General features: G+C 39.3%; 1 protein-coding gene across 1 annotated transcript in view; it reads left to right on the top strand.

Annotated features, from left to right (window-relative positions):
• Window positions 1-1,564: 1,564 nt before the first annotated feature.
• LOC137014593 (uncharacterized) overlaps window positions 1,565-18,479 on the top strand; it is a 67,552-nt gene continuing 50,637 nt past the window's right edge. Inside the window, exon 1 of the mRNA XM_067378972.1 lies at window positions 1,565-1,605. Coding sequence (XP_067235073.1) covers window positions 1,573-1,605 — 33 coding nt within the window. The 5' untranslated portion in view covers window positions 1,565-1,572. The remainder of the gene's footprint in view (window positions 1,606-18,479) is intronic.

Below are 18,479 nucleotides of genomic sequence, written 5' to 3'. Positions count from 1 at the left end.
GTTTTCAAACCACTGCTTCATGAAGCTTCGAATCTGTACGAATCATATGTTTTGAATAAGTGGTTCAGAGCGCCAAAATCACATGATTTCAGTAAACGAGGCTTTGTTACGTCATAAGCGTTTTGAAACTTCAATAGTTCATGTAACTTTGGCAGTTTGATACGCGCTCCGAACCACTGATTCAAAACAAATGATTCGTAAAGATTTGAAGCTTCATTAAGCAGTGTTTTGAAATCACCCATCACTAGATATTGTGGAATAAAGTCGCTATTTTGTTATTTTTGGCGCACAAAAAGTATTCTCGTCACTTTATAATATTAAGGTTGAACAACTATTGTCACATGAACTGTTTTAAAAATGTTTTTAGTAGCTTTCTGGGCATTGAAAAAGAGTGTGTTATTGCTGGCGACGCAGGCCTCACTGAGCCATCAGCGCGTTGAGCTCTCTCAGCCACCGTACGTCTGATTTTATCAAAAATATCTTAATTCGTGTTCCAAAGATCAACGAAGGTCTTACGGGTGTGGAATGACATGAATGTGAGTAGCAGAATTTTCATTTTTGGGTGAACTAGCACTTTAATTCATTTTTGGATACAACTAAAAAGGTTTAAGACCAAGTGGGACAAGAAAAAAAATGTTAATTTATAAACATATTGTAAACTACCTACTTTTTATTGTATTAATTCTATCTTTCACGATTATGTTCAATTTTCATGGACTTTTAGTTTGCATTCATCAGTTTCCTGTCTCTTTTGTTCCCTCGTTTAACACCTGTGTTTAGCCAATCATCTTTTTTTACTCAGTATTTATATGCCTGTGTTTCTGTTCTCATGGTCAGTTCTCCTCAAGAGTTTGGCTAAGGTTTGCGTTCTACTAATAAACTCTATTTGAATTAATCATCTTCATCCTGCCTTCTATCCACACCACGCTTGGAAGTTTGACAATTATAGCATATTTAATAGTTGTGTTTCTAAAGAATATTGGGTTTGTTCCTTTATTGCTTTCAAGAAGTCATGGAAGAGCTCATTTTACCTTAAGGCAAGGGACCCTGTTTGCTGCAAAAATTTGTTGCAGCAAAACTCCAAAAATAAAAACAAGTGTGTATATTTAGGGTGTTATGCACATTATATATCATTTTGTATAATAAAACATATCATATATAAGGAAATGTATAAAAAAAAAAAAAGAGATTTGTAATTGTAGCTATTGGTTGGTTTGTTCAATTGTATTTAGTTCATACACATGTTATTTTCTGTATTTTTAGGAGCCTGAGTTTTCGACGACTGACTTCATTCCATCATCTTCGCACACTTTAGGATCAGAGCAGCACAGTTGTGAGGGGCTAAAACATCTCACCGGAGATGGACTAGAGCCAGACCTCATGACCTCCACGCCAGCACCAGTTCTGGCCTTCACAGATGAGTCCGCAGCCAGTCAGAGTCACAGTCAGAGGCAGGATCCTACCGAAAGTGAACCTGATCAGACCCTAAAGAACGAGGGGTTTGACCAGGAGGAACTAAAGCAAGATCATGAGAATCGCATGGCACAGAGAAGCTACGATCTAGAGGAAGGAATGCCAGCCGTGGTGATTACCGAACCAGATGAGGTGAGTGAAGAACGGAGCGTTTTATCATGCCACGTCTTACAAAACCAATATGACTTCTCAGGAACGCTTAGAGCCCTATCATATCCAGGCGCGCCGCAAGTGTTTTTTGCTAGTTTCAGCCCAACAGAGTTACCATTTTCACATCCAGTGCCACGTTGTTTAAATAGCAAATGCGCTCGTGTCCATTTGTGTGCCCATGGGCGTGCTGGTCTGAAAACTAGGTGTGTTCAGATGCATTGTTGGCGTGTTGCTATTTTGAGGCAACTGAAAACGACTGCGCCATTGATCAACAAAATCCTGGTCTAAAGTCAATGGCAAAGTTTTTTTGTTTTTTTTTGTTTGTTATTTAAGGTCGCATTAGTAATATGCATAAGTAATACGCGTGTACACTTCTTGTTACACACACAGGGCCACGCAACAGCACACAAACATGCCAAATATTAAAAATAAAACCATTCCTCTCTAGAGAAGCACTCAGTCTTTCCGCTTGCAAATTCCACCATGTAAATAGCGAATCCGCCATGGCACGAGCGCAACAGGCTTTTAAAGGGAATGGGTGATGAGACTTTGATTGGTTTATTGCACATACACACCCATGACTCATTAAGAGAATAGGTACAACCCTTTTAGACCATGCACCTGGTGCGGCAACCATTTTTTCTGTCGTTAAACTAGCAAAAGTGGATTCAGACATGCCCAAACTGCACTTGCGCCGTGCACTTTAGACCATGTGCTTAGATTGTTAAAATAGGGTGTTTTATCTTAATGTGTCCATGTCACAGTGTAATTCATAATTTAAGTACTGAATAATAATAATTAACATACTTACTATAGGGTTCAGGTTAGAATTAGGGTTTGGTTTAGGGCAAGTTGCATGAAATTATGTATAACTTAGTTATTACTGTAGTAACTAAATGTAACGGACACTGTAAAATAGAGTGTTACAGACTTTCCCATACTTCCTCAGCGGAACACAAATGTTCAAAATGCTTTTTTATCGTACATTTTAGAATATGATGCACAAGTTGTAGTAAATGAATAAATAAAACTTTATTAAAATAATTGAGACCTGATTTTGCAGTAATAAAGGAATATTAATCTTACTACTAAGAGAAATTAGGTCATCACAACATTATGACATCAGAATGCTTAGATTCTTCTGATCTGATAACTACACCAAAATGTCCATTAACAACAATTTGATCAAATGACACCTGACTGTACCTAATAGATTACTTTATATTTTGTTTGTTTCTGCCATTAGTATTCATATATGCTGTCTGACTGCTTTGTGTGAAACTTGTGTGTTTTTCTCCAGACTCTTTGTTCTTCTGTGTACAGTAGAGTCTCGCTCTCACATACAGTGTTTGTTCTTTGTTTAAATGTTATCTCTGATCATGCAGTGCTTTTTATCTCACAAATGAAACAGTTCTCATGATAAGGTCTACATTTCTTTCATTTTAAGTATGCAAATTATTAATTTACTTCTTAGATGGGTGCTGGTTTTACAGCAGTGGTTGTACCAAGATTTCACTCAGACAACTGGAAGTTCAGGGAATGTCGTACTTACAAGCTTTGAAAGTTTGATTAGAATAAGAGTAAATAAAGATTTCTTTGCCACTAACAAGACAAAACCAAAAAATAATATGTATAACAGGCTTCTGAAACACTTCAGCTCTGCTCCCGTCCTTCATTGATCAGGGAACTATAAGTCAAAATGAAATCAAATTCTGCCTAATTATTTTTCTTCTTTTATATCTAATACTATTTTAGTAACCCAATGAAAATAAGCATTAAAAAGTGTTTAGAATGTTTTTTTGTTTTTTTTTTTTGTCAAAAAAATTTTAATGCACATTCCAGATCTGATTTTAAACATTATTGTGCACATTCTTCCAAATGTTTGTATCAAAATCCTGACATTTTAAATGATTTTGCACCGCCTCTCATATCGTTCCAAAAGTGTAACGGTCCTGTTTAGTTTCAGTGTGTTTTTGATTGGATCATTTGCCTGTGTTCTTGATCATCATTCCTTTCCTTGGTTGTTAATTAGTTCTACACCTGTTGTTTTTCTGTTGTTTACTCTCCCTGTGTGTTTAAACCCTTCGTTTGCCTCTGTTCTTTGTCTTGCAATAACGAGCTGAGTGCACACTGTATGATTTTTGTCACAATTTTTACCTAAATGATTCCTCTACGCTCAAAAAAATAATTTGTTCTTTGAACGAAATTGAATTAAGGAAAACTTTTCCGCACAATTAAGTTAGGTTCATACAACAAGACTACAACAAGTCCATTTAAACAAATAATAGTTTGTTGAGCAAACTTAATTTAGGTTATAAAAAACTTAAAACTTAAACTTAACTTAAAAAGGTTAATTTAGGTGACGGGCATTCTGAGGTAAAACAGAAAATCAAATAGAGAATAATTAGCGTAGCTGCTGTTCATAACATTAAGCAAAGATAGTCATGTGCAATTGATCTGACATGAAATGCATTATGTGAATGCTTGGCTAAAGAGATGCATCTTTAATCTAGATTTAAACTGGGTGAGCGAGTCTGATCCCCTAACATTATCTGGAAGGCTATTCCAGAGTTTCTGAGCCAAATGTGAAAACGCTCTCCCTCCTTTAGTGGACTTAACTATCCTAGGTACAACCAGAAGTCCAGAGTTTTGTGATCTTAAAGAGCGTGAAGGATTGTAGGGCGATAGAAGATTGGTTAAGTACACAGGAGCAAAGCCGTTTAGGGCTTTATAAGTCAGTAGCAATACCTTGTAATTAATACGGAACTTTATAGGTAACCAATGCAGTGATGATAAAATCGGTGTTATATGATCATATTTTCTTGATCTCGTAAGAACTCTAGCGGCGGCATTTTGGACTAACTGTAGCTTGTTTATTGAGGATGCAGGACAACCAGCTAATAATGCATTACAGTAATCTAGTCGAGACGTCATGAAAGCATGAACTAACTTTTCTGCGTCAGAAACAGATAACATATTCCATATCTAAGCAATGTTTCTGAGGTGGAAGAAGGCTGTTTTTGAAATATGATTTTTAACCCTTTCGATCGTGAGTTTAAAATATTCTAACTGTCCCCCCAGAGTGAGTTTTTTTAAGGCGACCGTTATTTTAGAACGTTCGCCTTTAATGTTTCTGTTACCGTCCTCAGATCTAAGGGATACCTGAGACGGCGGCAAATGATATACAGGCAGTGTACACTGTGGATCGGTGCATAAACTGTAAAAACATGAGAAGACAAAAGTTATATCTTTCCACGGCGGCAGTCAGTTTATTACTGCAATAGTTTCTTTCTTTTAATTCATTTAACTTCTGAAAAAGATTCAATGTTTCAAAACTTTAACACTCAAAGTGCATTTGATGGAATACACTGAAACAAACAAATCCATTAATACACTAGATAAACATATTCAAAATACACCTTTGTACAAATATGTATACTTGTATGTTAACACATAAGTTTATATGCAGGTATGCATTATATGCATTTAGAATCTTACATAGATTTATAATAATAATCATATACTTTACAATAATGAAAATACTTTAGATGTCATTATATATTAGTTTGATAGAATTAGTCTTATTCTTTTTAACTCACGCACATGCAGACACTGAAACAATACATGTGCTGAACACTCAAAATGGCGATACAAACGAGAATACAACATGCACTAAGAAATGTAATTCTAAAACGTTTCTAAAACGATAATATATCAGACATGAACTCAATATCTTAGTCTAATAAACATTTTTCTAATGTCAATCAACATAAACAGGCATGAAACATGAATAAACTTGCTCTTTAGCCGTTTTTTATAATTCTTTGTGAATTAAAACACTTTTTTAGATTAAATACACTTCATAACTCGCTTAAACTCTTTGCATCACCCCTGTCGATTCACACAAGTACAATGAAATTAATCTTTTTTTTAATAAAATATACTCGATACCTGTAAAAACATGAGAAGACAAAAGTTATATCTTTCCACGGCGGCAGTCAGTTTATTACTGAGCGCGCCGAACAGGGGGAAGTAAATCTCTCGCATTATTCATATGTGCGTAATGCGCCATCTAGAGGTATGGCGGTGTAGTGCCACAAAGATGTTTAACCTTAACTGAAATGTTATCATTTTGTGAAAAGAAAAGAGAAAAAAAAAAAGAAAACATGAGGAAATGTATACACATATTAATGGGGGGGGGTCAATTTTCAAAATTACATTTTATCATTCCATTACACTCTCCCCTACTTTCTTAGATGGCTCCTGACATCTGAATTACCTCTGAAACTCGTTTTTTTATTTTTGTTTTTACTTTGATATTTTTTTTCAAAACACTACCTCAGTAACCATTAGGATACCAATGACAGCAGGGATGAGTGGGCATATACTGGTAGTAAAGAGCATTTTCATGTGGGATGTATTGTTGCGTAGACCAAAGTGCCTTTGCTTCTGCTCTCCAAGGTCGATATGATGGTTTGCCCAGAACGTCATATGTGAACATTTCTCGTGGTTTTCCCGCTCTTTGTGTCCTTCTCACATTTCCGTCCTCTATCGCCTCAGTTTCTCTTTCAGTTTCATTTTCTGCCATTCTGACCATATCTCCTTCATTCCTTAGTCTCTCCTCATCTTTATCTGACGTCACAGACCGTGGACTTGGACCAGGGACACATGGAGACTCAAAGGTTTGTTCCAACTCTTGAACCCGGTTCCCTGTGGGAACAACGCTTTCATCAGGATAGAATTCCAATGCAGTTGGACGGAGGTAAGAATGGGTTTGGGTTGTCTGAGTCTTGGGTCCACTCTCTGTTTGTGGAACTGTCACAAATTTGTAGCAAGGGATGTTCATACGATGGTCGAACCGGTAAGTATGCTCCTCCTCATCTGAGGCATCTGCGTCTGACTCATTCTCCAACTGACTTCTCACTTGTTTTCTTTGTTTTCCTTTTCTTGTCTCCTTAGCATCAGCCATGGGATCTTCCAAAGGTAAGTCATTGACAGCAAGAAGGAGGTTACGGTGAAGCACGCGGAAAGTCTTGGAACCTGTCTCAGGTTGTATCTTGTACACTGGGCCATCACCAATGCGCTCTACGACCCGGTGTACATCCTTTTCCCAATATGCACGTAATTTTCCGGGGCCACCTCTTTCGGAAAGGTTCCTGACCAACACTCGGTCTCCTGGTTGAAGAATGGCACCTCTTACTGCTCGGTCATAGTATTTCTTGCCCTTTGCTGAAGACTTCTGGCTGTTCTCCTTCGCAATTTGATATGCTTGCCTCATTCTGTCTTCCCATTTTTGTGCAAAAACTTGTTGATTTGAACTCTCTGTCTTGTTTTCCAGGTTAAACAGCAAGTCGACAGGCAATCGGGGTGATCTGCCGTACAAAAGGAAGAATGGAGAGTAGCCGGTTGCTTCATGCCTGGTGCAATTATAAGCATGCACAATGTGAGGCAAGTAGTCTTTCCATTCCTTTTTTTTTTCCTCCTCCAGAGTCCTGAGCATTTGCAGAATTGTCCGGTTTAACCTCTCCACAGGGTTACACTGAGGGTGGTATGGTGTGGTTCTTGAGTGGGCGATTCCGGACAGCTGTTGTAACCTCTGAAACAGGTGGTTTTCAAACTCTCTGCCCTGGTCGTGGTGGAGTTTTTCGGGGTACCCAAACCGAGGAATGAAGTCCTGGAAGATCTTTTCGGCGGCAGTTTTACCAGACTTGTTTCTCGTTGGATATGCCTGTGCGAAGCGGGTGAAGTGGTCTATCAGCAGAAGAATATACTCACAACCACCCTTGCTTGGCTCCAGATGTAAGTAATCCACACTCACAAGCTCAAACGGGGAACTGGATGTAATGGAACCCATGGGTGCTCGTTGATGGACATGCGGATGCTTTTGTTTTATGCAGGCACACTTGGTTGTTACATACTCCTCAATCTCCTTCCTCATTGAGGGCCAATAGAATCGTTCACGAGCAAGATGGAGCACTTTTTCTACTCCTACATGTCCCATTTCGTTGTGCAACTTTTTAAGTACTGTTGTTTTGAACTGCGGAGGGAGCACTAATTGCTTGTTCTGTCCTGTTTTTCTGTACAAAATCCCATCCTCTAGCCCCAGTTTGGGCCATTCAAAGAGTAGTCTCCTTGTTTCTTTTCCCATCATACTTTTGTCTTTTTCATTTGGTGTCCAGCTCTGTTCTTTCAACTTGATTATCTCACTTATTGCTGGATCACCTCGTTGTGCAGCTTTGATGCTTTCAGGTGTGACTGAGGAGATACTGCCCTTAGTGCATATGATCTCTTCTCTTGGACTGTTGAGCTCTAAAGCGGCAACCCAAGGAACATCACTGTCAGCCACAGCTTTACTACCCTGCCAAACAGCAGACACAGTTTCAGGTGATAATGTTTCTGTGTGTTCACCCATGACTTCTGTCAGTTTCAGGGGGTGTCTTGACAGAGTATCGGCATCAGCATTTGCTTTACCCGGTCTGTATCGGATGTCGAAGTGAAAGTCTGCTAACTCACCCACCCAGCGCTGCCCTACCGCATTCAACCTTGCTGTGCTGAGGACATACGTTAGTGGATTGTTATCGGTGTAAACTGTGAATGTTGGAGCATAGTAGAGATAATCTCTAAACTTATCACAGATGGCCCATTTGAGCGCCAGAAATTCCAGTTTACCCGAGTGTAGGTGGTAGTTCTTTTCCACTGGGGTTAACGTGCGGGACCCATACCCAATGACACGGAGTTTATTGCCCTGTTGCTGATACAGCACGGCCCCTAAACCTTCATTGGAAGCATCCGTGTGTAATACAAAGGGTAGGTCAAAATCTGGGTAAGCTAGCACTGGCGGGCTTGTCAACATGTCAACAAATTTGGAAACGACACTCTGATGTTCTTCAGTCCAAATGACTGGCGTTCTGGAGCTCAGTTGCCCTTTTTCGCTCTTTCTTAGTGCACCCCGACGACTGAGAACCTGGGGATTTTGTGTACTCTCATTTGTTCCAGGTGGTCGTTGGAGAAGCTCAAAGAGTGGCTTGGCCAGTCTAGAAAAATCTTGTATATAGGATCTGTAATAGCTCAGGAATCCCAGCAGAGTCCGCACTTCTCCCACGGTGCGGGGTTCCTTGTTCTTCAAAGCTCTGACTGCCTCCAAGTCTGCTGGGTCTATCTGAATTCCATCTCCTGACACCAAGCGGCCAATGTATCTCACTTGACTTTTAAATAGTTCGCATTTTTTTGGTCGAAGTTTAATTCCATGCTCCTTCATCTTACGAAACACATTTCTGAGATGATTGACATGATCGTCGAAAGACTTTGAGTAACAAAGTACATCATCTAAATAAGGGGCGCAGCACTCATCTCTAACACCCTCCAAAACTCCTTCCATGCATCGCTGAAATGCAGCTGGGGCGTTCGTCAACCCAAAGGGAATACGAACCCACTCGTATAATCCCCATGGAGTATTAAAGGCAGTAACATGTCTAGAGTCTTCACTCACAAATCCCTGATGGTATGCGCTCCCCTGATCCAGAATGGAAAACCAAGAATTTCCCCAAGGCTGTCTAACAGATCTTGAATTCTGGGAAGTGGATGTCGATCAGGGATGGTCTTACGGTTAAGATCTCGAAAATCGACACACAAGCGCAAGCTGCTGTCTTTCTTTCGAACGCATACCACTGGTGACGAATATGATGAGGATGACTTCTTGATCCAACCTCTGTTCAACAGGTTTTGCACATAGTCTTTGACCTCCTTATAAAGGGGTTTTGGGATGGCATTATAACACCTCTGGACTGGTGTTTTATCTGATAGATGGATTTTCAGCTGAAGATCAGAAATACACCCGATGTCTCCCTCATCCTGAGCGAACACATCTGACTCATCAAACAACATTTCTCTTACAATCTCTTGTTCCCGTTTTTCAAGGTGTTCAAGATCAACAGGTGGGTGCCATTTTTCTACAACTCTCCTCTCATGATCTTCTCTTTGACCGATATCATCTGCTGACATGACCTGGGATGAACACAAAAGTGCACCATTGATCTGCTTATCTGAATGCTGAACACTGGAGGATGGGCATATTGGTCTCATTTCGCTGATGGGTTCGATACTACCCAACACAAGTCTCTGAGGTAGGTAAATGTTATGGTTTGTGGAATTTTGAATTGGAATTTTCACTGTCTTTGAAGCACCAGGAGGCACATTTACAACAGCAGGAAACAACTCCAGTCCTTCTGGTATGACACTTCCTGACGCTGGTTCAAATATCATGGTTCCACCCTTGTGCCATGCTTTTACTCGACATCTTACCTCTAGGACTTGACTACAGGGGATGGTGACTCCGAGCTTCCCAGTCTTCACTTTACAGATTGCATTACAGTCTTGAGAGGAGTTCACTGTGGACACCAAGGTTTCAGCGGCACCTTTGTGCATCTGCAAGGCCTCAGATAGAAGATCAATTAGGCTGATGTTATTCGCACAACTATTACTCTCCCTTATGATCTCCTCAATTACATTGAAACCTAGCAGTGGACAGTCCATGCATTTTTGACTCACCAAAAAGGGCACTTGGATGGCAATTTTGTTTTGTTTGCCACTTGAGATTTGTAATAAAACCTCAACCCATCCATCAAAGGGTACGGTTGTTCCATTTGCTGCAGTGACATGAAGCTGGCAATCCGCTAGTAGAGATTCTAGTGGTTGGATTTCAATGTTTGGTAAGTATTGCTTTAGCCACACCCGTCCAACAATACTGACCTGGGCTCCACTGTCCAAAAGCATTTGAGCCCGGACACCATTTAAATGGCAAGTTATCATGCAGCGACTGCCAATCAGCTGTGCAACACGTTTCTCTACAGTCTCAATTGCTCTGCTGTATGTGTTTTGTGTTACAGGTTTCTCACCTCTGGGTGCATGGGGAGTAGTTTGGGACACAAGATCATCTGCGGTCACTGGTGGTCCCTCCCCAGTGACCTCCTCTCTTTTAACGCTCGACTTTTCATGAGACAGCCCACAGCTCGGTGTCCTGCTTGACCACAGAAGAAACAGTGAGTACACACTTCAACATTCTGGGATATACACTGCTTGCATTTTCCCTTCACTTCCGATTTTAATAGCTGTTGAGCACTTGCGGTGACTACTTTTGTTTGCTGTTGAACACAAGGGCCCATGGACATGACAACTTTCTCCAGATTCTTGGTCAGCACAGATACTTGAGCAGAAAGTTCCTGAATGGCATCACGATTGGCTTTAACTTCTGCAAGACTCAGGGGAGAACACTGCCCAACCACATCATCCTGCTGTGTTACACTTGAAATTGTGACTTTGGACTTGTTGGTGTGACCTATTCGTTTTTGTCTTTCAGTTTCCTCACTAACAGACTGTGTAATCAGTTCTAGGATCTGATCATCTGTGGCTGCCTGGGTTGCTATTGCTGCTTTAATGTCCCTCCGAACAAATGTGTATTTTTCATTCAGACCCTGATACAGTGAGTGTAGGAAAACACCTTGGACCAGTTTACGATCATACTGAAACTCAGATTCGGTTTGTTCTGAAGCAAACAACACTCTCTGCTTAAGCCCCATTAACCTATACACAAACTGTTGGGGGGACTCTTTGTCCTGTTGTTTTGCATTACTCAATTCCTGAAATAATTCAGTACTGCTTTTGTCCCTCAGGTGAGCTCTAAGGAACCGTTTCAACTCAGCTACTGTAAGGCTGTCTTTTGTGATAAGCATTTCTTTGAAGGTACCAGGTTTGATTACCTTTAACACTGTTCGAATGATTTCTGTCTCTGTGAAATTATCTGCAATACCTTCATCAATTTGCTTGCAAATGCTGTTGAAACTCAAATCTGAATTTGAATCAGAAATTTGTCCACCATAAATTTTAAACTCTCTACGTGGCAGATAAGATGCAACATCAGAGAATTTGATCAGACCAGTCATTTGTTCAGACACTCTAGGCAATGAAACAGTTTGTTTAGCTCTTGCATGTGATGTCAGACCTGTAGTTTGTGCTACCTGCGCCCTGGAAGCTACTGATGTTGATGCAGATTGCGATACCAGTCCCACAGTCTCTTCGTTTTCTTCGATGTTGGAGGCAAAACCTTGTTCTGTAGCAGTCAACTCATGAACGAGGTCAAGAAGTGCCAGCAGGCGGCCCATTCCTTGGTCCTCTAGACTCTGCAGTTGATCTCCTCGCATGAAATCAACGATGAAATCGTAGAGTTCCACTTCTGTTGCATCCACGCCTGGGACCACCTCTCCTTCCTCCACCGCGCAACACAGGGCTACTTTATAGAGTGCTTTGCAGTTCGAAGAGCTGACCAGCAGGTGGAGCTGCTTCTCGATCTCCCACCGTAGTTCTCGAAGAGTAGCCATGACTGGACTGCTGATGTCTGCCGTTCAACTCGCTGGTCTGGGATGAAAGACGTTCAACCACTGTGGTTCTTTACTGATCAGCACCCGACCACCAGGTGGCGCTGATCCCGGACGAGCCCCCAAGTTGTTACCGTCCTCAGATCTAAGGGATACCTGAGACGGCGGCAAATGATATACAGGCAGTGTACACTGTGGATCGGTGCATAAACTGTAAAAACATGAGAAGACAAAAGTTATATCTTTCCACGGCGGCAGTCAGTTTATTACTGCAATAGTTTCTTTCTTTTAATTCATTTAACTTCTGAAAAAGATTCAATGTTTCAAAACTTTAACACTCAAAGTGCATTTGATGGAATACACTGAAACAAACAAATCCATTAATACACTAGATAAACATATTCAAAATACACCTTTGTACAAATATGTATACTTGTATGTTAACACATAAGTTTATATGCAGGTATGCATTATATGCATTTAGAATCTTACATAGATTTATAATAATAATCATATACTTTACAATAATGAAAATACTTTAGATGTCATTATATATTAGTTTGATAGAATTAGTCTTATTCTTTTTAACTCACGCACATGCAGACACTGAAACAATACATGTGCTGAACACTCAAAATGGCGATACAAACGAGAATACAACATGCACTAAGAAATGTAATTCTAAAACGTTTCTAAAACGATAATATATCAGACATGAACTCAATATCTTAGTCTAATAAACATTTTTCTAATGTCAATCAACATAAACAGGCATGAAACATGAATAAACTTGCTCTTTAGCCGTTTTTTATAATTCTTTGTGAATTAAAACACTTTTTTAGATTAAATACACTTCATAACTCGCTTAAACTCTTTGCATCACCCCTGTCGATTCACACAAGTACAATGAAATTAATCTTTTTTTTAATAAAATATACTCGATACCTGTAAAAACATGAGAAGACAAAAGTTATATCTTTCCACGGCGGCAGTCAGTTTATTACTGAGCGCGCCGAACAGGGGGAAGTAAATCTCTCGCATTATTCATATGTGCGTAATGCGCCATCTAGAGGTATGGCGGTGTAGTGCCACAAAGATGTTTAACCTTAACTGAAATGTTATCATTTTGTGAAAAGAAAAGAGAAAAAAAAAAAAGAAAACATGAGGAAATGTATACACATATTAATGGGGGGGGGTCAATTTTCAAAATTACATTTTATCATTCCATTACATTTCCATAGCGACGCGTCTTGCGTGTCACGAGCGCTGAGCGCAGCAACAATAACACTGTATGACAGATGGATCGCTATTATTTAGTTTTTCCTTTTTTATTTAAAATATTCGCAAAATTGCTTACCATGTCATCAACTATCTGATATTCCGATTCTCAAATATGTGTAAGTGAGTGTGTTTTGTCGTTTTAAAACCTTTATAAATTATCTTTATCTTGATCTATAATGCGAGATGGGTGCCGCCATCTTAGTTTGCGCTGCAGTTCACAAGAGTCCTGTCAGTCGGATTTACAGCAGGTTAATTCATCAGTTTCTCCCGAAATATAAGCAAGTAAGTGGCTGTTGAACTGGAAGAATAATAGAGTAAACTTTATAGTTACTTAGGCCCATTATGTGTGTCTGATATGAATAAATGTCGCCAAATTATATTTGTTATTGCTGCTTCCACTGATGTCGGACATCAGTGTGTAAATTATAAACGCTTAATGTATTGTTTTAATGGTGCTTATGCATATTTAAATGTCTGAAACCTTAAAATAAACATTATGTGGCTGAAAACACTGCATAGCTGTGATATATGACAAGAGCGCGCGCGTCCGTCTCGCAGCCAGGGCGCGAAAGCACAGTTTGAATCTGGCAGTTATGTGACGTCGCTGAACGTTCGAAATCCCATATGTGGGACCGTACGCCCAGGGGCACTGAAATAAAAATCCCATATGTGGGACCGTACCGCTCAAAGGGTTAAAGGACAAGTTGCTGTCTAATATAACACCCAGTGCCCGGTTGCATAAAGCACCTTAAGTGTAATTTTCCCTTAAGATCACCCTTATGTTTCCCTTAAACTTAAGGGTGTTGCAGAAAATAACCGTTAAGTGTTACTTAAGGGTTTCTTTAGGCGAAACGTCATAAACCCTTAAGAATTTCCCTTAAGTATATATTTTTCACTTAAGTAATGCGTAAGTGTTGCATAAAGCCCCTTAACCTTCATTTCCCTAAGTATATCGTAAGGTTCGTAAAACTTCACCTTAAGTGTTACACAGAGTGAGCAGGTTCAATCCAAGTCGTATAACGTGCCACGATCGGCCGCTTTATATGATAGACAAATTGTACTTTAGCGGTTTATTCACATAAACATTGATGAAATATAACATATCGTATTATCTTATATGGTCAACGGAAGCGCAAACGTGCGTGCATCACACGCAAAAACAAACCTCATTGGTTCTTGCGCGCACATTTGAGCTTCCGACACAGCCGTAATCATATGGATGTCTTTCAATAAACGGACATAAATGATGAGAGAATATTAAAAATATCTTTATTTCTTATCCAAAGATGAATGAAAGTCTTTTGGGTTTGGAACGACATGAGGGTGTCAGGGTGAGTGAATGACGGCAGAAATCTCAATTTTGAGTAAACAATCAATTTGAGTTTCTTGTCTCTTTCATATTTGGTTTTCTTTTTTGTTTTCCTTATCCATATTATGTTGTTTTCTGTGAAAACTTACCACGATACGTATTAACAAATAACGTGTCCATGGCAACAGTAGAATTTTTTAACGGCAAAACCTGGGATGCTGTCGTTAAACACTTAACGGTTTCCCTTACCTAAGAGAACAGTTTAAGAGATTATATGCAACACCCTTAAGTCATTCCCTTAGTTAAGGGGAAATCACGCCTTAAGTGTCATACTTAAGGGAAAAACTTAAGGTGCTTTTTGCAACCGGGCACTGGTCTTTAACTGTCGAGGATGGAGTAACAGTACATTCTTCTAAATGCAGATTGTAGTCTGAGGGATTCTGTGTACAGGTTTTTGGCCCAATAAGTAATACTTCAGACTTATCTGAATTTAATAGAAGAAAATTACTAGTCATCCAATGTTTTACTTCTTTTACACTCACTGTCAGATTGAATAATTTAGAGATGGAGAAAAAAATACCTGGAATTACACTACTGACCCTTCCCTTACTCCTTAACTCACCCTTAAACCTATCCATACCACTAAACCAGTCCTTAAAGGATTAGTTCACTTCAGAATTAAAATTTACATAACATTACGTAATCACGTTGGAAAGGTCATGATTCATGTGTGACGTAGGCGGAAGTACTGTGGTAGGGCGAAAAACTACATCTCATTTTCTCCTCCAACTTCAAAATCATCAAATCATTTTTACCTTTTTTTGTAAAGGCCGTTTGACTTAGGCGGAAGTACCGACCGGATGGTTTCTCTAGATAAGACCCTTATTCCTCGTCTGGTATCATTTAAAGCTCTTTGAAGCTGCAATGAAACTGTAATTTTGACCTTCAACCGTTTGGAGGCCATTGAAGTCCACTATAAGGAGAAAAATCCTGGAATGTTTTCATCATAAACCTTAATTTCTTTTCGAGTGAAGAAAGAAAGACATGAACATCTTGGATGACATGGGGCTGAGTAAATTATCGTGAAATGTTAATTCTAATGTGAACTAATCCTTTAACCCTAACCTTACCCATATTCAACTCAAGTTTTTTTGCAATACAACATACACACGATAAATACATTGTACAAAACTTAGTATTATGTAAGCACATGTTAGTTAAAGACACCTAATAATATAAAGTGAGACAGTATAGTTTTGAAAGGACATGAACATGAGTATATGATGACAGAATCCCTTTAATTTTTCATTGATGTCACGAATCCCTCTCACTTTTCCTCCCCTCCCCTCCAACCACTTGACTCCGTTCTGCTAAGTACAGCCCACTTTGACAATCCATTCTATTCCCTAATGGATAAAATCCCACTGTTAAATTTTCAGAAATACATCTGCAGTTACCTAATAATATAATGGGTTTATTATCTTTTTCTTACAGCGCAAACAATATGCAGCAGTATTTTTTTTATGTGCGTTGGTTCACACACACTCGCACACCTGTTAGTATGAAAGTGTGTGTGCGCTGCCCTGACTGAGCAGTAATGATGTCTACTGAGCAGGGCTAGATTGATGGGTTAGCTGGATGGGCTGCACACTCTAAAGTGCCCCTGGGGGAGCCAATAGATAAATCAGTTTAAGCCCTGGACCCCATTTAAAAAGGCTTTGGCAGGTTAATGTGATATCCACTCCAATACATTATACCAGCCTCTCATTCAGGTAAATAGGCACTTACTCTGGCCTGACCCAGACTCTCTGCTATCCAATTGTGTTTATTTCATTAGCTCATCCGTACAGAGTTTCCAATGACACAGGATTTCAATTGATCCTGGGCTGAAAATGATGGCTGGCATCAGGTGGCTGTGATGCGTTTAGGAAATAGAAGGTGTCTGATGTGCTATGACTTATGGGTGACGTGGCTCTGCCGTGATCCGGATGGATTTGGATCAGGTTGGTGTGTAAGTTTGGATTTTCGTGGCATTCCTATGGGTGATTATCAAGGGTTTGTTTATAACCTTAATCAGTGATACTTTTATAGGCATTATGGCTGCGCTCCTGATGTAAAGTTCACACTGTCTTATACTGTACCTCAATATGCCCAAATTCACAGACAGCATCACTTGTTCATAAGGCGATCCAGACAAACTTGCAAGTAACATTTTTCATCTCCGATTCCACATGGAATCAAGCGAGTTGGCAATTTCGAAAATATATGCGCTATTCAGTATTAAAAAAGTATTGATGTTTTATTGATATTTTATTTAATTTTTAAACAATATTTTGTATGTGCTATTTATTGTACAATACAGATCTTAACTACATCTCATAGGGCAGAAAAGGTGAGATTTGATGCTAGGTTGTCTAAGGACTGTCGGAGCTTCGAGGGGAGATTGAAGATGTATTAACTAACTGTTAATTTTCGATTTCTTTGTCATTAACACCAACAAAATGAGTTGTTCAGCAGTAAACTGTACTAACCGACCTACAGGATCTGACGGATCACTGAACTTTTTTTCTGTAACATCAAATGTGGGCGTTATAAGCTAATTAATAAATGTTATTAGTTAAGATAACACACCTAATGTTAACCATGTCGGGAAAAAGCAGGTGATCGTTATCTGGCAGTTACTTATTATTTTTATGGGTATAAAATAATAATTAGCAGGACAAAACTAATGATAGCTTACTCTAATTACAGCAATCAATCTCCTGTAACGTTAGTTGAACTTGATTTAAAATGGCAGGACCGTTTCTGACGATTTAGAGTTGTTTCTAGTGGCATATTATATTGATTTTATCTACTGAATTTGCTGTTTCAAAAATATTATTGCTTTAGAAACAGAATAGCCTATTATTTTATAGGTAGACTTTTAAATTGTGTATAATTTTTATAGTCTATTTAAAATACATGAATGATGACGCAGTCGTCTGGGCGGAAGTTTGATATCGCGACTCCGCCTCCGGCTCAACTGACGATTCCTTCTGCGCATGCCCAGGCTCCAAACTTTTTTTTTTTTGACGTATTGCGTAACATTTCAGCGCCCATTCGGTCGGCCATTTTGGCTTCAGTTCATTACAATGGAAGGAAGCGACGTCGCGTCGTCCATCTTTTTTTACAGTCTATGATCTAAACGCAAAGTGTGAAACGCACGGCGCAGGTGCACTCAGGGCGTGTCCAAATCCACTTTTGCTATTTTAACGACGGAAAAACGGTCCGTGCGCCGGGGTGCATTTTTGAAATGGGTTGTCCCTGTTCTCTTAGTGAGTAATGGGCGTAACGTTCAATAAACCAATCATCTCCCATTCCCTTTAAGAGCGCCATGGCGGATTGCTATTTACATGGCGGAATTTGTTGGCGGAAAAGCTGAACGCTTTTCAAGCGAAGAAACCGATCTGCTCATGCGCGAAGTTAAAGCGCGCGAGCAGATCATCTACGGGACAAGATATAACATTATATATATTATATAATTATATATTATATAACATATAACATCATAAAATACACTGACTTATTAAACACACCGATTCAACTGAGGAGTTCAACGAGTGATGCTTTACTGAAATTACCTGTTAAATGGCCAGTCAATCTTTCAGTCGTCTGCGTTGGATGCAGGCTTTCAAATAGCTCCGCCAGATGAGTCAGTTAATACAGTATATACAGTATGTGTGTGTATTGGCACGATTGTTCAATTAATTAGCCAATTTCGTTCATCATTATAAGTAGTAATAGGTTGAATTGAAAATAGGTATCCTAATTCTAATACACACAATGACTATTCATCATTACATTTTTATATTTATGTAGCCTACACAATAATATTCTTTTACACTGTAATCCTTTTG

The sequence above is a fragment of the Chanodichthys erythropterus genome, chromosome 24 (assembly GCF_024489055.1).
Source record: "Chanodichthys erythropterus isolate Z2021 chromosome 24, ASM2448905v1, whole genome shotgun sequence".
Taxonomy (NCBI): Eukaryota; Metazoa; Chordata; class Actinopteri; order Cypriniformes; family Xenocyprididae; genus Chanodichthys; species Chanodichthys erythropterus.
Note: the sequence above shows the minus strand (reverse complement) of the source record. Positions and strands in the feature narration are given on the sequence as shown.